This window comes from Mesoplodon bidens (genome assembly GCF_964165515.1).
Source record: "Mesoplodon bidens genome assembly, chromosome: 8".
NCBI classification, from domain to species: domain Eukaryota; kingdom Metazoa; phylum Chordata; class Mammalia; order Artiodactyla; family Ziphiidae; genus Mesoplodon; species Mesoplodon bidens.
In genome coordinates this window covers 79,125,597-79,153,001 of record NC_138165.1, presented here as the reverse complement: position 1 = coordinate 79,153,001, position 27,405 = coordinate 79,125,597, and the positions used below count along the sequence as shown (strand labels likewise).

The 27,405-nt window shown below is 42.6% G+C and overlaps 1 protein-coding gene across 9 annotated transcripts in view; it reads right to left on the bottom strand.

Annotated features, from left to right (window-relative positions):
• Nucleotides 1-11,004: 11,004 nt before the first annotated feature.
• Nucleotides 11,005-27,405, bottom strand: part of LOC308622130 (CASP8 and FADD-like apoptosis regulator) — a 91,092-nt gene continuing 74,691 nt past the window's right edge. For all 9 annotated transcript variants that reach the window (XM_081243271.1, XM_081243269.1, XM_081243275.1 and 6 more), the window contains 5 exons: nucleotides 21,843-21,879; nucleotides 19,995-20,071; nucleotides 19,074-19,182; nucleotides 17,720-18,212; nucleotides 11,005-15,475 (listed from right to left, as the gene is read on the bottom strand). In XM_081243271.1, the coding sequence (XP_081099397.1) occupies nucleotides 15,322-15,475; nucleotides 17,720-18,212; nucleotides 19,074-19,182; nucleotides 19,995-20,071; nucleotides 21,843-21,879 (870 nt within the window). In that variant the 3' untranslated portion in view covers nucleotides 11,005-15,321. The remainder of the gene's footprint in view (nucleotides 15,476-17,719; nucleotides 18,213-19,073; nucleotides 19,183-19,994; nucleotides 20,072-21,842; nucleotides 21,880-27,405) is intronic.

Below are 27,405 nucleotides of genomic sequence, written 5' to 3'. Positions count from 1 at the left end.
TCCCAGACTGAAAAAGAACATGTGCAGTGAGACTCAGATATAAAAGAACTCCTTGGGACTTCCCTGGTGGTCCAGTGGTTAAGACTCTGTGCTTCCACTGAAGGGGGCATGGGTTTGACCCCTGGTGGGGTGAACTAAGACTCCCACGTGCTGTGCAGTGCGGCCAAAAAGAATAAAATAAGAACTCCTTGATATTATCCTAAAATCACTGATCTCTAACCAAGGCTCATTCCAGAACTTTCCCCTAAAGATTCTGGGCTTCCACAGCTGAATCATCAGCTGGGCCATTTAGGTGCTTCCTCTCAGAGCAACCTGGCTTCATCATGAATGGCAGGCACCAAGTTGCCCACTTCAGTCATTCCTGAATGACTTCAACAATGTTTTTCATATTTCCCATTTACTTGTTCTTTTATTTATCTAATTTTTAACTGGTTCCCTTTCTTTATTTAAATAAAAATTGACAAATAAGTGTTATTAAAAAGGAAATTGGGAGACTTCCTTGGCAGTCCAGTGGTTGAGACTCCACACTCCCAATGCAGGGGGCACAGGTTTGATCCCGGTCAGGTAAGTAAGATCCCACATGCCAAGTGGCATGGCCTAAATAAATAAATCTAAAAAAAAAAGGAACTTTTACGTCACTACCATAAATGGAAAAACATTACATTTGCTACAGAAAATGAGCTGTAAAAATAAATAGAATGAAAATGTAACACTGTTTACTAAGCTCTAGCTAGATACTATTGCCTACTCTCTCCTTGGTCAAAAAGGGAAAGGAGCATATTTTGAGACATAATAGATACATTGGCTGTAACAGTGGATTTTTTCCTGATGATGTAAGAGAATTATAAAGAGGATAACTTTTCACTGTGCAATCCACTGGTGTTTAATGCATAATGACTATGCACCACCCAGCATTATTGGTGGTCCCTCTTCTGTTGTTGGGCCCCACGCTGCAGGGGACCAGTTCCTACAAGAACTTGGCTAAATGCCACCCTCCACCATGCATACACAGCAGGCTGGTAACTAGAGTGGACTAATAACCACTCTAGTTATTAGTGGGTGGGTGGGTTCCCTTCGGCACCGACTCTAGTCAGTGTCTCCATGTCTGGACTGAGCACAGCAGCGGCCTCCACCACGTCTCATCCCCCACAGTTTCCTCTGGAAATTCCAGGCTCATGTCAACGCTCCCAAAGTTCAAGTGGCCAGCTGCGCACAGTCTGCCCCAGCCCAACCCCACACAGCCTGAACGTGGACTTATCAAGATATAATGGGCTTGACCAGGGGCTGCTCCTAGAAGGAAGGAGGGGGATGGTGCGTTGAAAGCCAATGTCAGCACCTCCGGCCTGACTCTCCCTCTACTGACAACTTGACCTGCAGCCCTCAGTCTCTGGGGAAGGATCTAAAGTTGCTATGTCAGCCACCAGGGTCAGCCTTCCAGAAGCAGGCAGTTGGGGAAAGAAGCCTAGTCTTTTACTATACATATAGAAAGCAGCTGGGTGAGCTTGGACTCTGGAACTAGGCAGAGCTGCGTTCAGCTCTGCTTCTCGCCGAGGACCTGTGCACCTTCCTTTGCTCCCCTGAGTCTTGGTCTTTTCACGAGGGAAATGGAGGTAAAAAATGACTACCTGGGGAGTCGAGCTTACGGGTGTTCTCTTACAAGAGCTCCATAAATGCTAATTCCCTCAGGCAGCCACAGTCACCTACGCTCTGAAGCTCTTGGGATCAGGAGGGCAGGCAGGAAGCTCAGCACGGATAACCAGTCACAGATCACACCATACACAATGGGAACCAGAAACCAGAGCTCATGGTGACTCAACCTCTTCCCATCCTTCCCTCAGGCCACTGCCACCCCCTCCCTCCCACGCTGCTTGCAGTTCTGCTGGTTCACTTGTTTCTTACTGCCTGGCACCGAGAGTTGTCATTTATCAATTATTTTAGTTACTTCTTTGAAAAATACAACATCCCCCCCCAAAAAAACCCTCCCACAGATACAAAAACAAAATAAAAAGCAGTAGTTTTATCACTGTACTTATTTATTTATTTAAAGCACCGATAAAAACATGAAAACCAGGAATTCCCTGGCGGTCCAGTGGTTAGGACTCCGCGCTTTCACTGCGGGCGCCGGGTTCCATCCCTGGTGGGGGAACTGAGATCCCACAAGCCGTGCACGTGGCCAAAAAAAAAAAGTGAAAACCTCTCCTATGGCCTCTTCGATGCCACCTTGAGAGGTCACCACTGTTAACATCTTGATTCTTTCAGTCTCTTTTGTATGTTTGTAAAGCCATCGTGACTCTTGCTCTGCTACTTGCTAGCTGTGTGACCTTGGGCAAATTATTTAACAGCTCAGTGCTTCAGTTTCCTCATTCATAGAGTAGAGATATTAACAACTCCTGCACTTGAGGGTGATTATGAAAATGAAATACTTGCAAAATATTTAGAACAGTTCCTGGCATGCTGAGTAAATACATAATAAGTGTGAACAAACATTGTTATAGCATCTATGCACATTCCATAGATGCTATGCCATTATATATGCCATATATACCATTTCGTTTACAGAAGCAGGGTCAGTATACCATGCCAGAGTCAATCAATGTATTGCCTCTCAGCTCAAATCTCGTCTTCTTAGTCTGGCGTGGTGACACTGTAGCTATAGCGTGTAAAATATCTCTTTTGCCAGCTGGCACGCTCTTAGGCTTTGTAGGTAGAGGGCACTGGAGGACCAGGGTGAGCGAGAGCAGAGGGAGAGGTTTCTCTTCCTGGTTGGGGCTGCTCCTCATGGGGCCCTCTGCCGAGAGCTGTATCGGCCCCAGTGGGCAGCCCCCTGCTCACCAGCCCCGCTTGCCAACTGCAGACGAGCTCTGGCCCCTGATCCCCCTCGGGAACTTCTCTATCGTCTGTGGACTCAGCCACATCTTCAACCAGTTCTTTTTTTGTTTGTTTGTTTGCCCCTCTGCATGCAGGATCTTAGTCCCCCGACCAGGGATCAAACCCATGCCCCCTACAGTGGAAGCATGGAGTCTTAACCCCTGGACTCCCAGGGAAGTCCCTTCTTTTACCAGTTCTGATTCCCAAACTTGGGGTCTTGGGTAGAAATCTTCCAAATCTCTTCCTTCCTTGGGTACTCGCCCTCAGCTCTAGAGATATTTTACCTTGAGCAGTTAACCTTCTTTAACTGGTTAATCATTCTTCCAATTAAATTTTCCCTTTCAAATTAAATTACAGATGTGGTTTCCATCTCTGACTGGACTCATATATATATATATATATATAATATATATGTATATATATATAATATATGTATTATATATATTGTATATATATTCAGTTAGGGGTTATACTACATATTATACCTTCCTTTCTTTTTACTTATCAAGATATAATGGGCATCATTCCAGGTCTGTACATATAATCCTAATTCATTCTTTTAATTCATGCCTAGTACATCATCATATACTTGTAAAATTTACTTAACCATTCCTCTGTGTAAGGAATAGTTTTCAGTTTGGGTAGTTTGTGGGTAGTTTCCAATTTGGGCTATTATACAGGGTGCTGTACTGAACATGTGTTTTTGTGAACATGACTGTTTCTGGGGAAATTCCTGGAAGAGGAATGAATTGCTCTGTCCTAGAATTGTACAATTAAATTTTTGAAAGATATGGTGAAATTGCTTTCCCTAAAAGGCTGCACCAATTTATATTTCCAACACATAAAAGTGCCCATTTCCTTACACCCTTTCCAATCTTTTTTTTCTTTAACTTTTATTAATCTGAGGGGTAGTATCTCATTGTTTTAGTTCATTTTGTGCAATTACTAGGAAGACTGAACTTTTCATAACTTTATTGTTCATTTTTATTTCTTCTATGAAATACTTATTCATATCCTTTATTCATTTTGCAGTTGAACTTTTTTTTCATGATAATGATACAGGTGAATTTTTAATAATGAAGAAGAAAATACAGCCAAAATATCTCATTGATAAATCAAATCTGTAGATAGAATTTTAACTTAAACATAAAACTATTATCTGGGCTGTAGCTAATTTAGAACTTGTGATCATGGAGAAAGATGTTAAGAAAAGTATACTTCTGCTTGGTAAATCTTTCTTACCACAACCACATAGATTGGCAGGATTCCAGCCTTTAATCACATGGGGTTGAACTTTTTGTCACTTTCTTTCTGATTCATAGAAATTCCTCCTCAGTTCATTCCTAAAAGTATGTTTAGTTTTACAAATTTTATTAGAGACCTTCATCCTTAGTTACTTACGTAGCAAATATTTTCTCCTCATTTATTGCATGTCTTTTTTTATTGTGGTAAAATATAGGTAACATAAGATTTACCATTTAAACCATTTTTAAATGTACAGTTCAGTGGCATTAAGTACATTAACACTGTTGTGCAACCATGCACTGTCCATCTCCAAACTTTTTCATCTTCCCAAACTTCATTGCCCATCTTTTTTTTTTTTTTTTTTTTGGACAAAGCTTTTTTTTATTGGAGTATAGCTGCTTTACAATGTTGTATTAGTTTCTGCTGTACAAGGAAGTGAATCAGCTGTATTTATACATATATCCCCTCCGTCTTGGACCTCCCTCCCATCCTGCCCATCTAGGTCATCACAGAGCACCAAGCTGAGCTCTCTGTTCTATACCACATGTTCCCACTAGCTATCTGTTTTACACATGGTAGTGTATTTATGTCAAATCTAATCTCCCAATTCATCCCACCCTCCCCTTTCCCCCGTGTCCACACTTCCGTTCTCTACATCTACATCCCTATTCCTGCCCTGGAAATAGGTTCGTCGTACTATTTTTCTAGATTCCACATACATGTGTTAATATACGATATTTGTTTTTCTCTTTCTGACTTGCTTCACTTTGTATGACAGACTCTAGGGCCATCCATATCTCTACAAATGACCCAATTTCATTCCTTTTTATAGCTGAGTAATATTCCATTGTATATATGTACCATATCTTCTTTATCCATTCTTCTGTAGGTGTTCTGTAGGAGTTGTTCCACATGTATATGTATTTCTGATGTATTTGTGGGGAGGAAGGTGATCTCCGCATCTTACTCTTCCGCCATCTTGAAGCTCCTCCCATTGCCCATCTTTTAATGCAGTCTTCGTGTCTTCGATTATAAGAAGTTTTAGGGCTTCCCTGGTGGTGCAGTGGTTGAGAATCTGCCTGCTAATGCAGGGGACATGGGTTCGAGCCCTGGTCTGGGAGGATCCCACATGCCGCGGAGCGACTAGGCCCGTGCGCCACAACTACTGAGCCTGCGCGTCTGGAGCCTGTGCTCCGCAACAAGAGAGGCCGCGATAGTGAGAGGCCCGCGCACCGCAGTGAAGAGTGGCCCCCACTTGCCACAACTAGAGAAAGCCCTCGCACAGAAACAAAGACCCAACACAGCAAAAGTAAATAAATAAAATAAAATTTTAAAAAAGTTTTATATTTTTATGAAGTCAAATGTATCAAACTTTTCATTTATGATTTCTGGCTTTTATGTCTTGCTTAGTGAAACTTTCTCTGATTTTTTTTATTTCCTATATTTCTTTTAAATAGATCTATTTATTTATTTTATTTTTGGCGGCATTGGGTGTTCGTTGCTGCGCTCGGGCCCTCCCTAGTCGCGGCGAGCGGGGGCTACCCTTCGCCGCGGTGCCCGGGCCTCTCACTGCGGTGGCCCCCCCCGCCGCGGAGCACGGGCTCCAGGCGCGTGGGCCTCAGTAGCTGTGGCTCACGGGCTCCAGAGCGCAGGCTTAGCAGCCGTGGCGCACGGGCTCAGCCGCTCCGCGACACGTGGGATCCTCCCGGCCCAGGGCTCGAACCTGTGTCCCCCGCACTGGCAGGCGGACTCCCAACCACTGCGCCACCAGGGAAGCCCCCTATATTTCTTTTAATACCTTTATACTTTTGTTTTAACATTTATATCCTTGGAATTTTTGTGTTTGTGTGCATGGTCTGAGATAGGCATTTAATTTTGTTTCCTTGCAGGAGGAGAGCCAGTTGTCCTAAGACCATTTTTTAAATTTACCCATTCTTTTTTGATTACTTTGTTATTTCACTTTTGCCCCACTCCCCCGAAATATGTATATATATATATATATACCTTTGTATATGTACACACAAATATGTGTATATATACCTTTCTTCTCTCCCCAGTCAGATTATAATTTCCTAGAGGGCAGGGACATTTCTTGCATCCATAGATCTTCTAACTGCCTGATATATGGCAGAGCTTAGTAAATGTTGTATTGTGGTGTGGCTGATAGGGAAGCTGAATGAGAACTAGCCCATTTTAAGTACAGCAAAGCATCAGGTGTCAGAACTCAGAACTAGGAATAAATAAGAGCTGTCTCCCCAATTTTCATGAATGGATGTGTTTGTGGTTTATGTTAATTCTGGCTTATCCCTTTGTGCAAAACACTGCCTTAGGTTGGAGTATAGGAAACAAAGGATAAATAAGATCTGATTTCTGCCTTTATGAAATTTGCAATCCCTATAGAGGGCTAATTAAATCATAAACAGGATGGAATAGTCACAGTAAAAAAAAAAAAGGATACATATACCCCAGTGTTCATTGCAGCACTGTTTACAATAGCCAAGACATGGAAGCAACCTAAATGTCCACTGTCAGAGGAATGGATAAAGAAGATGTGGTACATATATACAAGAATATTACTCAGCCATTAAAAAGAATGCAATAACGCCATTTGCAGCAACATGGATAGACTTAGAAATTGTCATACTGAGTGAACTAAGTCAGACAGAGAAAGAGAAATATTGTATGATATCACTTATATGCAGAATCCAAAAAGAAATGACACAAATAAACTTATTTACAAAACAGAAACAGACTCACAGACTTAGAGAATGAACTTATGGCTACCAGGGGGGGAAGGGTGGGGGGAGGGATAGTTACAGAGTTTAGGATGGACATGTAAAGACTCCTATATTTAAAATGGATAACTGACAAGGACCTACTGTATGACACAGGGAACTCTGCTCAACATTCTGTAACAAGCTAAATGGGAAAAGAATTTGAAAAAGAATAGATACATGGATATGTATAACTGAATCACTTTGCTGTATACCTGAAGCCAACACATTGTTAATCAACTATACTCTAATATAAAATAAAAAGTTAAAAAAAGTCTTGTTTGCCCTTTCAAAGAAAAAAAGATCAGAGTGACCTATATGTTCTGATATAGAACAGCCTCTGAGATATGTTCAATTAGAAAACCAAGGTGCAGAAGAGTCTGCTAACATTTGGGAGGCCAGAAAATGAGGGAAGGACACAGACACACGCTTCTATAAGAATAAAACGTCTCTGAAAGAATATTCAAAATATTGGAAACAGTAATTACCTCTGTGGAAGGAACTGGGGGCTTAGGGGACAGGGGTCAGTGTGAAGTTTACTTTTTCCTGTGTATCCTTCTGTAATGTTTAAATTGTTTACTACTTGTTTGTATCATATTTTCCAAATAAAGAAAATAGGAATTTCTAAAAGATGTTTATGGTGAAAGGAAAGAGATGAGCACATATACACATGTAACAAAAATAGGAACAATAAGAGAGAGTGTAGAGGGGTGATACGTTGAGAATTCTAAACTCTATGGCTCCAAAATACAACAGTGGTGCTTGCTGCAAGGGGTCAGGCTGTCATCTTGCTTCAGAGCACAGTGCCTCTCAGGTACCGTGGGCTCCGGACAGGACTATTAAATGCTGCCCTGCCTGTGCACAGAGTGTCTGGTGTCAGAGCCAGGGTGGAGCTGGGAGGGGAGGTTGTTGAGATCTGAGAGCCTGTTCAGTGCCCTCACATGTGTTCTCTTCCAGCTGCTGAATTACTTTCATTGTCCTTCCCAGAAACTATAACTTCCTACTGAACACAAAGAGCAAAAAGGGGGAAATGGATTTATTAACCGCAGGGATCTTGGACCTAAGGAGGCAGTGCCGGAGCCTGAGGAGGAGTTGAATCAGCCTAACTCTTCCACCAGACAGCTGTGCTTCCAATTACTGGCAGAATGAATCATGTTTCTTGTAAGTAATAGAACTGCCCGTTTTCATTCTATCTTTAACCTGGGCGAAGTCCATTTCTCACAGGCCTGAAACTGTGGATTATATTGGCTTGTCCTAGACATTTCATGGTGATAACTCGAGTGGAGAGGTCAGACTCCCATCTCCAGGAACTGAGATGGGGTGCAAATTACCCTATGTAGGCTTCTGTCCCTCAGGGAATATTTTCACAAGGGCAGTGTGGTGAAGACAGGAAGGTCAGGATTGTGGACTTGGAGCTCAACTAAATAGCGTTCAAGTCTGGTCCTTCCCACTTTCTAGCAGTGTGACCTTGTTCATTGCTTAGCATCTCTGAGCCTTGATTTTCTTATCTGTAAAATGGGAACAGTAACACCTCTCTGTCACTCTCACCGAGTCGTCATTTCCAGCCTCAGCAAGTGGCTAGACCCAAGGGCTGGAGTTACTAATTTGGCAGCGCAAGGAGCCTCTAGCCAAAACCAACTCACTGTCTCCTGGCATGGTGGCCAGAGCTGGGGTGTGAGTGGGGAAGGGCATGAGTGGGGAAAGGGTGGGGGTGGTGAAGAATCTTTCAAGTGGTGAAATAAGCAGCAACGTAGGATGATCAGATGTAGTACTGAGCTTCTTTTTTTTTTTTAATAAATTTATTTATTTATTTTTGTCTGCATTCTGTCTTCATTGCTGCGTGTGGGCTTTCTCTAGTTGTGGTGAGTGGGGGCTACTCTTCGTTGTGGCGCGCAGGCTTCTTATTGCAGTGGCTTCTCTTGTGGAGCATGGGCTCTAGGTGCACGGGCTTCAGTAGTTGTGGCATGCGGGCTCAGTATTTGTGGCTCGTGGGCTCTAGAGCGCAGGCACAAGTTGTGCCACACAGGCTTAGTTGCTCCGCGGCATGTGGGATCTTCCCGGACCGGGATTCGAACCCATGTTCCCTGCATTGGCAGGTGGATTCTTAACCACTGCACCACCAGGGAAGTCCCAAGGAGAACAGTTTATTGGCAATTTGTATTCGTACATATGATTTATCGGCCTCAGATTTTACTGTTTCCCAGGCCATGCAAATATTGGACAAACCTGAGGATGGGAAGACAAAATGACGTGGGGTCAAGAGGAACACAGGGGGTGCTGTCAGTGCTCCTCACAGATCTCCTCCCACCTTCTGAAATCCCCCTGTGCTCCCCACCTTGTCCCTCCCCACCGCTACCCCCAGCAGCTTGCCAGCTGGGAGGGTCCCCCACCTGGGGCAGCTCTTAGCCAAGGATGGGGGTACTGAGGGAAGAAGAAAGCCTGGCTCCCTGGCCTCTGGTAGAGGGGCTCCAAGGAAGATTTTTTTTAAATTAATTTATTTATTTGTTTGTTTTTATTTTTGGCTGTGTTGGGTCATCCTTGCTGCGCGCGGGCTTTCTCTAGTTGTGGCAAGCGGGGGCTACTCTTTGTTGCGGTGCTTGGGCTTCTTATTGCAGTGGCTTCTCTTGTTGTGGCGTGCGGGCTCTAGAGCGCAGGCTCAGTAGTTGTGGCGCATGGGCTTAATTGCTCTGCGGCGTGTGAGATCTTCCAGGGCCAGGGCTCGAACCCATGTCCCCTGCATTGGCAGGCGGATTCTTAACCACTGTGCCACCAGGGAAGCCCCTCCATGGATGATTTTGCTGCAGAGCGCTCTGACCAGGCCAGGCTGAGATAGCACTGGCGTGGCCTCAGCCTTGCCTGTCTCCTCCCTTTCCCTGTCCTGCTTCCCACTCCCTGCTGGTTTCTCCCCAGAGCACTCCTGAACACATCACTGGCACAAAAACCTCCTCTCAGAGTTTGCTTCTGAGCATCTGATGGAAGATAGGCTTTGGAGGATTTCAGTTTTGTTTTGTTTTCTGTTTTGAAGGAAGGAGAAATTACAGCATGTTTTGTATGCTGAGGGGGATGACATGGGAGAGAGGGGAAGGATAACAGAGCAGAAAGGAGATAGAGGGAGGGCTGTGGAGGTGACATCTTTGAGTAAGCAGGATGGCATGTTTCCTGCACAAGGCACTGACTCTTTGGAGTAACACGGGCAGCTCATCCATTGTTGATGGGAGAGAAACCAGCGAATGAGGGTTAGGGTGCCTGTGGGCGGGGAGACTTGGTGATGGAAGGTGGAAGTCTCTTCTGATCACTTTGCTTAGAGAAATGAGTGAGACAGACCATGAAATGAAAGTGAGGGGCGTGGAGGATACTAGAGGTCTGAGCAGACAAAAGAAGGTTTAAAATAGTCTGAGAAAGCAAAAGGGTGACAGAACTAGGGAAATGTCACACAATTTCCAGGAAACACTGAACACCATTTGAGGTTTGTGGTCATCGGCTTTAAGTGAGACCAGTCTGCAACATTGTGGTTTTACACCAGCCATAACCAAGAATTCCAGTACAAACGTGGAGTAAGCAGACATATATGATTAACCAGTTTGGATTCTAGGACTGAAGGAAAGGCAAGGGTGTTGAGGGTTGGTGCAAGAGAGTGAGTTTAATGATGACACACGGACTCTAGTTGGGTAAAGAGGGAGTAAGGGAGTGAGGGGTGATGTTGACATTGGAAAGATGGCAGATAGGGTCAGTGGACTGACTAGAGGCCTCCATGGCTCTGAAGACAGCTGAAGGGAGGGTCCTAGAGGAAGTGAGATGGAATTGTAGGAGGTGGTTGTCAGAGAGGGGCACACTTGAAGCTGAGACTTGGGTGGAAGTACAGATATTGGTAATGACAAAGCGTACTGGATTCGTGACTGAGCAGACATGGAGGTTAGGCTCACTTAAAGGGGGTGGGGAAGATCAGGGACAAATGCAGAGTGAAATAATGGGAAAGTGTATGCCAAAATAGAATTATAAGCGAATGAACTCTTCTTCTTTGTGTGTTCTTGTATTTCCCCAATATTCTACAATGAACATATATCACTATATAAGCAGAAAAAAATTATTAAGTAAAATTAAAGACACTACTCAGAGGTAAAAAGGAAAAAATGTCTTTATTTATTGGTAAGGTAATTACTACTATTTACAAGTACTCAGTCCACAAAACTCATAGTTATTCCCATTCTAGAATTGTACCAGTATTTCCAGGCATCTTACAGCATCATTTTAAATAAGACCAAATGAGAGATGTGAGTTTCACAGTGTATAATATATACTTTGTTTCAAGAAATTCTTATTTTAAAATGCACATATATTTTGCTTTGTTGTATTTGCATTTGCACTAAGAAACCCTGAAATTATCTATGGGATGAGGAGGACAGGGGACCAGGCAGGCTGTGCAGAGAAATGGGGGCAAGACTTTTCTTGAACACCCTTTCATATTTTCTTATCTTCGAACAATGTAAAGATAGCACCTTTTCAAAAATAAATTTAAACAGTAAAATTTAATATAATCTAAAAATTTTAATAGAAAAACCCTCTTTTAAATTTTCATACATGCAAAAGTTATGTTAAATACAATGTTTGTATTGCCAAATGGGTCTTTCTTTAAACAGGAAATTCCCTTATTGCTTTTTTAAAAGGGTTCTACTTTCAGAAATTTAGTTTCTGTTTAAAGATACGAATATATCCCTATATTTTTACCACATCTTTAAGAGCAAACTGCAGACTTTTGACAAGACTCAGACCCTACCAGAAAAAAGTTAAAAAAAAAAACTTGTCACATACAACATATACCTCACCAGACGATAGTTACCCTTGCTTGGTATGTCTCCAAGAGTTTAGAACCCGTGGTTCTAAGTACATTCTAAGGGGGCAGATTCAAGTCCAACAGAGAAAAAGACATTAAAGCTGTCCGCAGGTGAAACCAGATGGCAGGATTGCAAAGCAAGAGATACACAGGATTGCAAAGCCTCCACTAACAGCTGTGAGACTTTGGTAAGTTTAACACTCTGAAGGCTGGACCACAGGGTCTCTCAAATCCATGACTCTGTGTGTGGTGTGAGTTCCCTCTGCTGGAAGAGTTAAGGGGAGGGATGGTGAAGTGGAGTCTATAGGGTTGAGAGGATAGACTGCAGCAAGTTTCAAACAGATTAACCACTGACACTTGACAATAAACCTGAGAATCCCCAGCCATGGACCCTAATCTATGCTACATTTAAAAGTGCAATGTAAAGTTCATCACTTTCTGTGAGCACCCGGATGTGAGCACAGAAGTCATGTGACGGTACTCAAATACGAGGTGGTCATACGGAAGAGAAGGGCACTTGTATTAATTTTTAAAGATTACCCCCACAAGGAATGACAACATTTAAAAATGAAGGTGGAGGACTCTCAGACCCTGAAGATAAATCCACAAAAACCTAAGGGCCCAAGAATTTCAGGTTGAGAACTTGACTACGTCACTCAGAAAGTATCCGACCTGGAAAATTTTGTTAATCCGATATGGCACACAAGTCGTCTATAAAATGAGGTAAATGTTTACTTTGGGTCACCTCAGCGGAGACTTGATCACTGATCTTTGGCTGCTATTCAGCCTATTCACTGTTGTGTTAAACGGATCAGTGTCTGGTCTGATTGGTCAGTAACCACAATGTACTAGTTGCGTATATGTTTAAATTACCTGAGTACTGGGGGAATAATTATATTGCTAAGGGAAATGCCACGATAACAAACCTGCCCACCACCATGGTGAGTCCCTGAAGCAGACGCCACTAGGATGCTATAGTGACTAATAGTCCTAATAATACTATACACCGGTAGTATCATTATTAAATAACTAACATCTGCATAATACTCTATCAAAAGTGTTCATGTCTTTCATTTTGTTTGGTAGAAGCGAAACTTTTGAGCGATAAAGAGAAAAGAAAAGAAAAAATTAACTACAGCTCTTGTAGGTTGAGCAAAACTAGGCAAAATATACAGAAACCTTATTCCATCTGCCATGTTCATCATAAATGTCTGGACAGACAATGGCTGTAGGGACTGCCAAATGGTTGTGATCAATCACTTCCTTTTGTCTCTGGACTCTAAATTCACACACACACACACACACACACACACAGATACAGACAAGGGCCAAGTGTGTATATGCTCCATTTAGGAAAAATGAGCCAAGAACGATTGCACTCCTGTTGTCTGTATAGACCCATGACTCACAGGCATAAACGTCTAGTGATTCCTCACATGCTTGCTGGAGGCCTCTGTAAAGAAAGCTCATGGAAAGTTTCCTGATTCTAGAGTTTAACCCTGCACATGCACTAAGTTCCAGTGAAACAGAAATATAAACTAGACCACAGGCCCAGGACTTCAACATCAAGCCCCACATATTTCTGATGCAGGAGAATTCATCACCTGTGCTGCCCAGCTGGACTCAGAGCCAAGAGCTGGCCTGGTTGTTCCTCAGTCAGAGAATATCAGCGGGTGTTGCTACTGTTGATTTGAAGCTAAAAGTCAGCAGGAATTAGATGCAAAGGAACTCAAACTCTGCTACTTCCATTAAGGTCACTACCAGAATACAGCTACCATGGGCCTTATATGCACCACGCCACAATTAGATTTAAACCTTAATCCTCCCAACAGATAATACTTCTCTGCTATATAGATAAGGCTCAAAAAACTAGCTTGACTTAGTGTCTCAGAGCAAGGAAATCACAGCATACAACAGAAACCCAAGGCTTCTCTCGCCAGACCCTTTGCTCTTTCCTCTGTACCAAATCATCCTTCAACTAGCAAAGGACTGTTAAATGGCCAAAAGCTGTGTATATCCAATTGGACAAAGACTGTACCCACCAGCTGTTAGCTTTGACATGTATGAACAATGATTTTGGAAGATCATCCTGACATATATGACATTTGTTTCCTTGGTCAACCTACATTCAAATCCATGTAATTACTAGCTACATTATAACAAGGTTCTTATGAATATTTCTCATTGCAAATTTGCCAGACTTTAATTTGACTTTCATAAAAATAATTATAAAATCAAGCATCACTGAGTTATTTTTTCTTCCTTCCCTGACATCTTTCATGAGCACCTACATATCCAAGAAATGTTCATAAAGTCCTGTTATGACCCATGACATTCCAGTTCAGTTAAGTGGGAAATAAAATCCTGTAAACGATAGCTGGCTGGACGTTGTAGCAAATCACTCTGTCTCCTTGGGCTTTAGTTTCTTCGTCTATAAATGAAGTCATTAACCACAGGACTTTCAATCTCCCTCCTTCCAGGAACTAACATTTAATTCCTTCCAAGAATTAAAAATTCCTCTTGAAATTAAAAAAAAAAAAGTTCAGTACATAGGAGTGTTCACAACCTTAATTTTTAAAGTATCAAGGCTTCCATACAGAGCTTCCCCCTCCAGAAGGCATAGCCAGACACTGCCTGGCCAGAGAGAGCAACAAGCCCTGTGAACACAGTCCCTGAGGCCACCTCTCTCCTCATCACTTTGGGTCAGAGGAGCAGAGTGTGTTAGAGCTAAGGCAGGGGCTGTTGACTACAGTCAGCTGCCAACCCTGAGGACTCTGACCGAGAGAGATGCTGTGTGCAGATTTAGTCCTGATTCAAGCCTCACCTGAAGCCAGTCTCCGCGTTCATGTGTTTTCAGGTGAAAGAAGCCACCAATTTTCTTTTTTGCTTTAGTTGGTGTGAGGTGGGTGTTCTGTCAGCGGCGTCTGAAAGGGTCCTGACCAACATGGAATTTAATCCAAGGTTGTAAAGTTTGTGCTCCCAGAGCAGCTGAATGTGTCTGTCTTCATGCTGAGCTGTCATCTTCTGAGAGCCAACCCTGTTCCCGGCCCAAGAGAAACATTGCCTGCAGAAACACCTTCCTTACACTAAAGCAGGAAATGGGTGTGGCATAGATCAAATTTTAGGGGAGAATAAGGAGAGGGTCATTGAACCATGATCTCATCATCTTCCAGTGTCCAAAACAAGACCATTCAGAGGGGATACAGAATTATAACAAGGGGTGAGCATATATAGAAGGAAAATCTAAGCTCAGTCAAGGCCAAACAGTGGTTCTGAGCTAAAAGGAACCTTAAAATACACCAGGTCCCACCTTTTACTTCACAGATGCACAAACCGAGGCTAATCACTTTTTTCTCGGGGTACACAACTAAATTCAAGACTACAGTCCAAGGCTTCAACAAAGAAAGTTTTCTACCATTTAGACTTAACAAAAAAAAAAAAAAAAAAAAAAAGATTTTCTTGTGTCAGAAGATAGGGCATGTTCTTCTACTAGAAAGACAGGTGGCCAGCTCACTACCTGTCACTGATTTCTATGACGGGTGGGAGGTTGGAAGCGATGCCCAAAGTGTCCTTTCAAGTGTAAGTGTCGATCAAAACTTTCTACTATAGTAAAAGTTCTTCCTGTGGCACAGGGAATACTACTTTTTTACGTAGTGTGAAAGCAGGCTGAGGCATCTGTTTTTTTTTTCCGTGTTTGTCCGCTTGTCGACTCACATCATCGTTGACAGCAGTGAGAATGGATAAGATATCTTCCTGTCTGCAGGCAGAAAAGAAAATATATTTTCAACCAGGAGATAGAAATCACATACCAGGTCTTAGAAAACAGATTTTAAAATATGTGGCTTCTTCCCAGTCTAGCATGCCAAGATTCTAACTGGAATTTTGCCAAATATAAAGAAACATTTTTTCTGAAATTAAAAAAGAAATGCTAAATTATATAAAAATTTTCAATTCTGCAGTCAGTATTTAAGAACATCATAATAATAATCACACCTTGCATTTTAATGCACTTAGTCCACAAAGACATTTTGCATATAATTATTTTTCTGTGTTCTTCCTTCAAGCTGGTAGGTAGGTAGGTAGATAGGTAGATAGATAGATAGATAGATAGATAGATAGATAGATAGATAGACTAGGAGGTGATAGAAATATATATAGAGAGAGCCTACTATTAATAATACCCTCTCTATTCTAGGTTTTGGGAGGGATAAAAGGCAAACATGACACAATTCCTGAACTTAAACACTTAGAATACAGACATGAAACATGTACCAAGGTTAGCATAAAGACAAACTCCATAATACAAGGCAGAATGTGATCAACACTGCATGAAAAGTAGGTCAAAGTTCCCCTGCAAATTCTGAGGAGAAGACAGTGCCTCTGGCTGGGAGAAGAAGAGAAGACTCCATAGAGGAGGCAGCATTTGATCCAGGGCTTGTGGGCATTTACCAGAATGTTCTGGGGGTGGGCAATACATATCACTGGAAGCAAAGCATAGGCTCTGGAGACAGAGCTCAAGTTTGAATCATGCCTTCATGACTGGTTCTCAGCACCTGCATCCTGCATCACACTAGCTGTTCTCTCTGTCCCCAGATCTCCCTGTGGCTGACTCATCATTCAGTCTTACTTGAAATATCTATCGCCTCTACCAGGAAGCCTTCTCAAGTAGCTCCCTGCTCCACACTCTATATCATTATCCTGTTTTGCTTTTCATAGCAGGTATTACTTCCCCAAATTATCTCACTAATTCAAATATTCATTTACTTACATTTTTATTATCTGTCTTCCTGTCACTGAGCGGTAAGTCCCATGGAGAAGGGATCTTGTCTCTCTTGTTCACAGCGATACCCCGAGCCCCCAGCTCAGTACCCAGTACAGTAGGCACATAGCAGGCCCTTGATAAATAGTGCATTTTCCCTGATGCCATAGGAATTGGTCTTTGATGGAGAGGTTGGTAAAGAAGAAGGAAAAGCCAAGGTGACTCAAGGCTCCCATCCTGGTTCCCAATCTTGAATTCCCAGAATTGGAACCGTTCCTAGCAACGGGGATTCAGGAGTAGGAACCCCTGGAGAGGGCTAAGAAAATGAGTTCAGGACTGTGCATACTGAATGTGAGGCCCAAAGGCAACAGAGGCGTGGGATGTCTGGCATGCTGTGAGAAATGCATAGGACTGACCCAAAGAATGAGGTTGACTCAACCCGGCACTCACTGGTCCAGCAAATACTTATCAACCTCAACAGTGTATCAGGTACTGTGTCGGGTGCTGAGGATATAAGGTTAAGTGAAACATCTCTGCCTTTCAGAAACTCAGAGATGGCAATTTGGGAGATGTTTTCATGGAGTTGCCAGTGGCTACCCGGTATAGCTAAAGCTGCCAAAAGGGGCTACAGAGAGAGAGCAAAGAAGAGGGGCTGGGGGCAGAACCTTGGTGAATGCCCATTTCCATTGTACCAGGTAAAGAGCACGTGACAGAGACAGAAGGAAAGTTGTCAGAGCAGTGGCAGGAAACCAAGGGCCTTCAGTAAATATAAGTGATTGATAATAAACAAATGAAGGAACAAATAAAAGGCCTCCCTGCCTATACTGCTGCTGTTCCCTCTCCCCAGAATGTCTTTCACCCTGATTATTCACCCAACATCTATCTGGCATCTCTAGAAGCTCCCCCTGATCCTCCAACTCTGGGTGAGGTGCTAACTCCATATGTCCCCATGACACCTGTGCTTTACAATGTATATTTACCACAGGGAATGATCTTCCCCATATACTTGTCTGTTTTTCCAGATTGTGACAACTTGAGGACAGGGACTGTGTCTTCTTTTAAATTCTGTATCTTCCTTTCCAGTTACGTGCCAGTGCTCAGTACAGGTGTGTTGGATGGGTGGATGGATGGATGAATGGATGCATGGATGGATGCATGGGTGGGTGGATAGATGGATGAACAGGTAGGTGGATAGATGAATGAATGAACAGGTAGGTGAATGGAACAACTCAAAACTCTCACCTTGGGACCAAGTCCTTCAGATGATTATACAGAGATTGGATATACCAGCTACCTTCCTCCACGTGCCGAAAGGACACGTAGCCGGGGACAGTGGCCAGGCCAAGAAGGAAATCCGCCTCAACGGGAACACTGTCCAGAAGGGAAGGGGGCACGTGCTCAGGATTTACTGCATCTGCTTCAATGGATACGGAAGGTTGTATTTCTTCACCTTGACAGGCCTGTATGAAAAAGAGTTTGGGTTTGTGAGCCAGAGCAGGACACTGCTGAGCTGTGAAGTGAGACATGATCTGCCGGATGGGAATGAGGTTCCCATCAGAAGAGTAGACAGCTCCAAATTTCCCATGGGTCAGAACACAGAACACAAAGCAGTCTCCATCAGCATGGCCTGGATGAGTCTGAAAATACTTCAGAACCTTCTCTAGGTGGTCTTTAGTCACATTGACATAAATATGCACGGTGAACCCAAGCCACTGAAACACGCGCTTCAGGCACTCTGTGAAAAAGGAGAGAAAGGGGAAGAAGTGAAATGGAGGGAAAGAAAACAAAACAAAGGGGTGAAACAATGCTAGTAGTTATAAAAATCTGCATAGCAAATAGGCTGAAGCTTTGGATGTTTTTTCTACTTTCATAACAATAAAATTTTACAATTAACCTACCTTTTTATAGTAGCCACAGTGCTATCACAATGATCCTGTGAGTCAGCAGAGGCCAGAATTTTATCCTGTTTCACAGATGAGGAAGCTGAGGCCCCATGAATCTCCCACACAATCACAAACCTGGTTAGTGGTGGAGGCACAACTCTAACCCAGGTTGTCTCATCTGACCCAGGTGCTGTCTCCCAACCAGAGTCGTAAATGGTCAGGGACTCTGGTCACTCTTTAAGCAGGTCGGTGACCCCAGGAGCCATGGTCTGAAAGTCTGTGTTCCCCCTCAACCCCCAAGGTGAGGGTATGAGGAAGTGGAGCCTTTGGGAGGTGCTTAGGTCATCAGGGTGGAGCCCATTAAGAAGACCCCAAAGAGCAATCTTGCCCTGGACGCTGAGTAAGGTTACAGAGAGAAGACGGCCATCTGGGAAGTGGGCTCTCACCAGATACCGAAATGCCAGAGCCTTGATCTTGGACTTCCCAGTCTCCAGAACTGTGAGAAATAAATGTTTGCTGTTTAAAAGGCATCTAATGGTATTAGACGCCATTGGATGGACTAAGACACCAGGAATATACAGGAAGCTTAGAAACATTTCTGGTATCATCCTTATATTTACATAGAAGATAAAAACTACAGAAAAAAAATGTGAAAATAAAAAGTGATTTTAAGATTTCTAACTTGCGTCTCATGCACTTCCAGACTTTCTTACCAGCATCTTTATTGGTCCCTGGTCTTTCTGACAGTGAGGTAAAACTGTGGTTATTGACAACAACACAATACCCTCTGTGTTTCCGATCCATCCTGTACACAGCTGTCTCCTTGAAAGAAGAAGAGACAGGAACCACTTATTAGGGAATCCTCATTTTAAGGGTTTAATGTTTCTAACCAACCACTCCATTTATCAGTACCAAAGGCAGAGAGTTCTCAAGACCCTGGTCCTGATCTGGAATTAACGATTAATTCCAAGGTAGAATGCCAGGTCCTCATTAAAATTCAAACTTCACCTGTTTTGACTGCAGAATGTGAATTCGCAGTGTTAAATAATAAAATATGTATTTTTAACTTTGGCAAACCCAGGGTTTATGCAAAAGCGTCTTTCTTGTTGGATTAGCAAAGTGAAGAAAGCATAGGTAAGGATCTAACAAGACAACAAAAATATCAAATGGTAATTTGTTTTTTAAAATGGTAGGATTCTAGAGTGATCTGATTCCTCCAAAAACAGAGAAATCTCTTTTGTAGAGATCACAGTGTGAATTTTAAAATATGTGCAATTGTTTTTGAAGATTACTGTAAATAGCATTTGATTACAAATTAGCTGAGTTGGCTTCAGCAGGGCCTCTCTGTGGCTACAATGATCTCCTGAAAACATGGTACAGCTTTGATCCAAGCAGAAAAGAAGTGGCTTCAGTCGATGAAAAAGAAATTCCCCTCTCTTCATATTTCAGAGGATATGCATGACTGAAAGGGCGATAACATCACCTCCATAGCCAGAGGTCAACACACTTCTAATTATTACAGAAAAAGGGGAAAAGAACAGAGACAATCACACAGATGGAAACAGAAATCTGAGCCCACAGAGTCCTTAAGGGCTGGACCCTGGTTGGAGAAGACCTGAGGAAACAGTGCAAACCTTTGTACTGGTTTCACAAGTTAGAGTGTCAACGGATGCTCCCAACATCTCCACGGAGACCGGGGTTTCTCTGTCACCTAGAAAGACAAGTACTCAGACTCTTCACATAGCTTTCCCCAAACACTTAGATTTCCTTACAGAGGATGGGTTGGAATCAGCTCAAGTGTTTCTAGTTAAAAGTTTGGTTGGGTTGAGTCAACATTTATCTGTCACTGGATAGAGGCTGGGCAGACACCAAAAAGAAAGGGGGGTGGGGGAAAGGCCCAGTGACCCAATTTGGGCAGAGCAAAAATCACCACAGCCCTGGGATCAATTTAGTCATGGCTTTGGCATTGGCTGCAGACTGCACTGCTTTGAAGTGCACCTGCAAACTCCCTGGTTCCTCCGGATAAGAATCCTTCATAGAGAGAGGAAGCCAAAGATGAATTGTCAGATGACAGTAAAGGGAAAATGTGACTTGAAGCTTTTCTTCTCCCACACACGCCTGGCAAGTTTTCAGGAGAATCCGGAAGCTCTGCTCTCGTCTGTGAGGCCTGAGTTAGCTATTAACCACGGTGAAGGGTCAGTCCTGGGCACTCAGCTCAGGCTGAGCAAGTCCAGGATCCTCCAGACCAGAGAACCTACCAAATGGGACCCCCGCTGCAGTCCTCCTGCGCACCTGTAAATTCCCCCTCAACGTGGGAGAAGGTAACTCTCCAGCGAAGACAGGTCTCAACTTTGAAATGGCAGAACTGCAGCACTGAAGGAAACGTGCTTGTTTTTCAGAAGTGAAACCATTGCCTGAGCTCTTGTAGCTGCAAGGGGTTAGAGCCAGGTCCTCAGAGGGTGTGATCTGGAGTCAGACTGCCAATTTCAAATCCCAGCTGCATTCCATTCTAGCTGTGTGATCTTCAGCAAAGCACCAGACCTTTTGGGTCTCAGTTTCCTCATCATTAAATGGGAATAACAGTGGTACCTATCTCCAGGTGACTGGATTATTAAAGGAGATAAGTCCTAGGAAGCTCTTAGAACAGTGGCTGGCACATGACAAGAGCTCAGTAACAATAATTCTCATCCACATCATATCATGCAGCCTCCCAGATAGGCAGAAAGAGAAAAGTCCCTAGGAAAGTGGGGTGTATTGGACTCTGAAGTTTAAATTTCCAGGAAAAAAAGAAATGAGGAATGGACACATCACAGAGAGAACACCAGAACCCTGACTGTTTGTAAGCAGTTTAGCCCAGTGGTTTTTCAAGGTCATGGTTTCTGGGCAAGGATTCAGAGCATTAAACACACTGGTGCCAAGTCCCTGCCTCTGACCGCCTCTTTCCCTCTGAAAAATACAAGCAGCATCTGGAGCCATACTATTCTACAGAGTCAATATTCTGCTGCTGCTGCTGGCCTGAGGGCTTCTGCCCGCCAAGGGCTCCATCCCTCCCCACAGCGGGTGACCTCATTCTGAAGGGTGGAGGGAGACCAGCTCTGCATTCCCCAGATGCTGGTAGGCTAGGCTTTCCAAGTAGAAACCACCCAGCCCTCGCCATCCGCCCCCATGGAAAAGCCTGGTATAATCCACGCATTCAGTGGCTTGCCCTGAATTAGAATAAGAACTGAATTCTCCACTAATGTGTATGCCTTCTCCCAAGTCATCCCAAATTGCTTGGTATGTATCAAATATATCTATCTGGCATACTGATCCAAGTTATAAAAAGTGTATTAGAGGGAATTCCCTGGCCGTCCAGTGGTTAGGACTCGGCACTTTCACTGTGGGGGAGCCCAGATTCAATCTCTGGTCAGGGAACTAAGATCCTTCAAGCCGCGCAGCGAGGCAAAAAAAAAAAAAAAAAAAAGTGTATTAGAAACACCTACCATTACTCTGTGCATGCTCATCTTGCCAGGACACCTCCTGTTGAGGCAAGAGGAAATTCATGAATTGCAGGAAATTCACACAGTTAGGGTAAGGGCTGAAAATCTAGGCTTGATTCAGAGAAGAAAAAATACCCGATCCCCAGCCATAGAAAAAGTCACTAGCAGGTAACAAGAAAAGAATCAACATCTTCCTTCCAAACAGCAAGGTTCACCAAGACACAGTGGCAAAAGTATATGACACATACACAAAGATATTTATTCACTGCAGCATTATTTGGAATAACTGAAGACTGGAAATAACCCTAATGTTGACCAACAGGGAGTGGTCGAAAGAACGACAGTTCATCACACAGTGTGGTAGATACTGTGACATGAAAGAAGTAATGTGAAGATTGGTATTTAGTGTGCTCCCTCTCTTATAATAAAGGAGAGATTCGAGTGGGTTTTTTTCAATAGGATAAATCAGAAAACTAATAAAAATGGTAATCTATGGGGGGAGGAGAAGCAAGCCAGGGATGCAATGCAGACTTCTCTGAGTGTACTCAATAGTTTTTCCTTTTAGTTTTATAAAATTAAATACAAAATTGCAGCACAGTTTAGGGCCTTTGTGTTTTCTGCATCCACTCCCCATCCACTCACTCCACTCCCACCACCCCCAGCCCTTAGGCTGCAGCTGAAAGCCCCAACGGGGACATGACCACGACGTTTTGGGGAAGGACTGACTCTGCCACTGGCTGTGTGGTGGGATGTACCAGGACATCTGTTTGACGTGACAGGCAAGTCACCCCCAAGTCACTGGGGGCGCCTCCCTGGTGGAGCCCACCAGGCTTCTGGCTGCAGGAGGGTGATTTCTCTTCGAGCCAGACCGGAGCTGCACCGCCTCACTCCCAAGCTGCCTGTGAGAAATGGAAGCCCTTTCTAAGGGGTGTGGCTCAGCCTTAATCTCTGAAGTGCTGCTGTTCCCGCTCTGAGGGAACAAAGGCGAAGAAGTTTAGTTTCACTTTCCAGAAGACTTCCTGCCTTTCTTTTTGCAAGACACATTTCCCTTTCTTCTGCACCCTAGAGTCCTCCTCAACAGCATCCAAGGGCCAGGCAGGCTGTTTTCTGGGTTTGCACAGTGGATTTTGAAAGCAGCTGAGTGAATTTTCTGGGATTAAGGGCATCACAGATACAGCACTGGGCTCAGCCCAGGCATCTCCAGGCCCCAGGTTTCTTTGGTTTGTCTCTTCCCTTGTGCTGATAAAATCAGCCAGAAAAAGGACTCGGAATAAGCTTTAGGGTCTGTCTGGCTCTCTTTGTCTGAGAATGTTGCATTCCCTGTTGATACCTCCCAAGTAGCTGTGTCAGAGAGGAAAGAATGAATGCCCCATTGCCTGGCCATACTCGGTCTTCTTTCCAGTGTTTTCCAGAGGGGTCCAGTAAGGCCTTAAAAAGCAGCTGTTGTTATGTCTCCTCGTTAGAGGGCATGCATGTCTTTAAGAAAAGGCTAGGACACACTAAGAAATATTGATTTGGTTTTTAAACAAATTAGAGGATGCTGCTTGAAATACAGTTTCTTTTTGTTTTGTTTTGCTTTACAACCTAACTGTCCATCGACAGGTGAATGGACCAAAAAATGGAGTATATATTTGTACAAAGGAATATCATTCAGCCCCAAGAAAGAAGGAAATCCTGCCATTTGCAAAAACGTGGATGAACCTGGCAGATGTTAGGCCAAGTGAAGTAATCCAGACACAGAAAGAAAAAAATGTATGATCTCACTTACATGTGGAATCTAAACTAGTTGAACTCACAGGGTAGAATGGGGTTGTCAGAGGTTTGGTGGGGTGGAGGGGTACAGGTGAAAAAGTGGGGAGATATTGGTCAAAGCGTACAAAGCTTAGGTATAGGGGATGAATAAGTTCTGGGGATCTAATGTACAACATGGTGACTGTAGTTAACATAGTGTATTGTATACTTGACACTTGCTAAGAGGGTGGATCTTTTCCTTTTTTTTTAACTTCTTTAATGGAGTGAAATACAGTTTTGATAAAAGAAATTTTCACATATTGAGGAACAGGGAAGTCATCCTGGCTTATACATGAGTTAACTTGAATTTTATGCTAACTACAACAGCCTGTTTGCGGCCTATCAAGCATACATTGTACATCTGCTTTAATTATTAAAGAAAAGGGTGCACTAACCAGAAGTAAAAAATGTCCATAGTTATGAAGATTAAATGCCTCCCTTCCTGGGACACCAATGCTGGTCCTCCTCTGATGATAAGACCGTACAGACTTAGGTGCCAAGGCCATACCGACTCGCTGTGTATGTGCTGATCTGTATTTGTTTTTGTTTTTGAAACCTTGAAGGAAGGTTTCCCTGACTTTTTTGATGTTCTTTGCTCTGACAAGACATAAAACTGCTGAAAACCATGCTTCTCTGGAACAGTTCCTCAGAGTTATCTGAGAAACTGTCTTCCAGGCTATAGTCCTCAGTTTGGACCAAATAAAACCCTTTTCTATTCCTGTTATAGACTGTTTATTGTTTGTTTGTTTGTTTGCTTGTCAATAGTTTCTTCTCATTAAATGCAATCGTTGGCAGTACTCTTTTATATAAGAAAACCTTTCAGGTACATATGAAACATGAGATAATTTACCAAGTTTTAGTTTATCTCTCACTTCATGGAGAGAGACTGGTGGCCTAGATAACTTTTAAGACACCTTCCAACCCTGAGAGTCTATAAGCATGTGTGTAACGTGAGGTGCTGCCCTCCAAAGCCTCCTGCACTCCCAGCACCACCACGGCTATTCTCCATCTTCATCTGGCCGTGACCAGAATCACCCAACAGCAACAAAACAGCAGCACTTCAGAGGTTAAGGCTGAGCCACACGCCTTAGAAACTACTCAGGTGCTAGGAGGCAAAGGGGAAAGTCCTGTGTGTGTGTGCGCGCGCATGTGTGTTTTCCACTCGCAAATCAGTCTCTGAGCACAAAATCAGGTAAAAATGTGGGCAAGGGACAGAATTAAGCTGAGTAGGCAAAACAACTTTTGAGGGAGAAAAGAGGACTCCTGCTTACAGTAAAATGCTGAGTGGTAACATAAATGTGGAGAGAATACTGGAGTTTGAAAATCATTGCTTTTCAATCTTGCAAGAATCATCAATGGATGCTCAATCTAAGGTGACATTTTAATTCATTTCAAGGGAAAAAATAGTAACTTCATAAAATTAACTATATAGTGAAGAAATCAGACAACATCTGGACCAAATAATCAAAATTTAAATCATGAATAGGGAGCCAATGAACACCACATGCCTGCAGATGGGATGCCCTGAGAAAGATATGGTGTCATTGATGTAATATTCCGGCCAGAATATACAGCTTGAATCTAATCATGAGGTAACACCACTCACACACACACACACACACACACACACATGCACACAAAGAGGAAAATTCTATTTTTTTAATAAAATGTGGTGGTGGTGGTGACTATATTCTTCAAAAGTGTCCATGTCATAAAAGAGGAAGAAAGTTGTGGAGATGAAAAGATTTAAGGAGACATGACAACTAAATACAATATATGATCCTAGACTGAATTATGTACTGGAGGGGAAAAAGCTATAAAACCTGTAAAAGATATTATTGGGTTAATAGATAAAATTGAAATATGGACCACTGACTTGGTGAAACTTTTGTATAATTTAATTTAACTGTACTATAATCTGTAAAACAATATCATTATTATGAAATATACACTGAAGTATTTAGGGGCAAAAAGCCATGATGTATGCAAGTCACTCTTAAAAAGTTCAGAAAAAATTATGTGTGTGCGTATACAAATAGATAAAGAGAGAGCACACAAATGATAAAGCAAATGGGACAAAAGTCACAACAGGTAGGTGAATCTGGGTAAACAAATTTTGTGTTATTCACATTTTTTTCAACTTTTCTATAAGATTAAACATACTTCCAAATTTTAAAATAATAATTATAACTGTAAAAATATGACACCATGAAAATAGTAAAGAAGCTATGAAAGAATTTTTTAAGAATTAAAAAATAAAACTTCCAGGGTGGGAGGGAGATGCAAGAGGGAGGGTATATGGAGATATATGTATACATATAGCTGATTCACTCTGTTGTACAGCAGAAACTAGCACAACATTGTAAAGCAGTTATACTCCAATAAAGATGTTTAAAAAAATAAATAAAAATAAAAAACTTCCAAAACAACCCAATTAAAAAATGGGCAAAGGACTTGAATAAACATTTCTCCAAAGAAGATATACAAATAGCCAACAAGCACCTGAAAAGATCAACATCACTAATCATTAGGGAGATGCAAGTCAAAACTACAATGAAATACCACCTCACACCCATTAGGTTGGCTACTATCAAAAACCAAGAAAATAACAAGTGTTAGCAAGGGTGTGGAGAACACTTGTGCCTTGTTTGTGAAAATGCAAAAGGATGCAGCTGCTATGGAAAACAGTATGGTGGTTTCTCAAAAAATGAAATATAGGGAATTCCCTGGCAGTCCAATGGTTAGGACTCAGCGCTTTCACTGCCCAGGCCCAGGTTCAAACCCTGGTCGGGGAACTAAGATCCCTCAAGCTCCGATGCACTGCCAAAAAGAAAAAAGAAAAGAAATATAGAATGATATGTGATCCAGCAATTCTACTTCTGGGTACCCCAAAAGAATTGAAAGCAGAGTCTCAAAGAGATATTCGTACACCCATGTTCATAAGCAGTATTATTCACAATAGGGAAAAGGTAGAAGTTACTCAAGTGTCCATCCATGGATGAATGGATAAACAAGATGTGGTATATACACCCAATGGAATATTACTGAGCCTTAAAAATGAACACAGTTCTGACATGGATGAACCTTGAGGACATTATGCTAAGTGAAATAAGCCAGTCACAAAAAGACAAATACTGTATGCTTCCACTTATATGAGGTAGCCAGAATAGTCAAATTCATAGAGACAGGAAGTAGAATGGTGTTTGCCAGAGGTTGGTGGGAGGGGGAATGGGGAGTTAGTGTTTAACGGATATAGTTTCAGTTTTCAAGATGAAATGAGCTCTGGAAATTGTTTACACAACAATGTGACTGTACTTAACAACACTAAACTGTACACTTAAAAATGGCTAACACAGTACATTTTATGTTATTTGTATTTTACAACAACTTTAAAAAATTTTTTTGTATGGTTAAGATGGTAAATTTTAGGTAATGTGTATTTTACCACAATTAGAAACCAAAAACAAAGAATTCCAGGGACAACCTAACTTCATTGATGCTGACAGATGTCAGCAAAATAGAGCTGCCAAGCAAGATGGAAATAAACATAAATCCCAGGGAAGAATGTCATGTGTCTTCCAAGGACCATGATCATGTTGTGAAAAATGGATTGCAAATTCTCCCAGTGTTTCCCCCTCTACCTACCCTACCTTTGCTGGGTACTACAGGAACCCAGTTCTTGTCCTCTGGGACCCAGTGCAAAGTAAAACTGTGAGGCCCCTTGTTCACACATTATCAAGAATTACAAAACAATGACAGCTGAGCATTCAAAAAG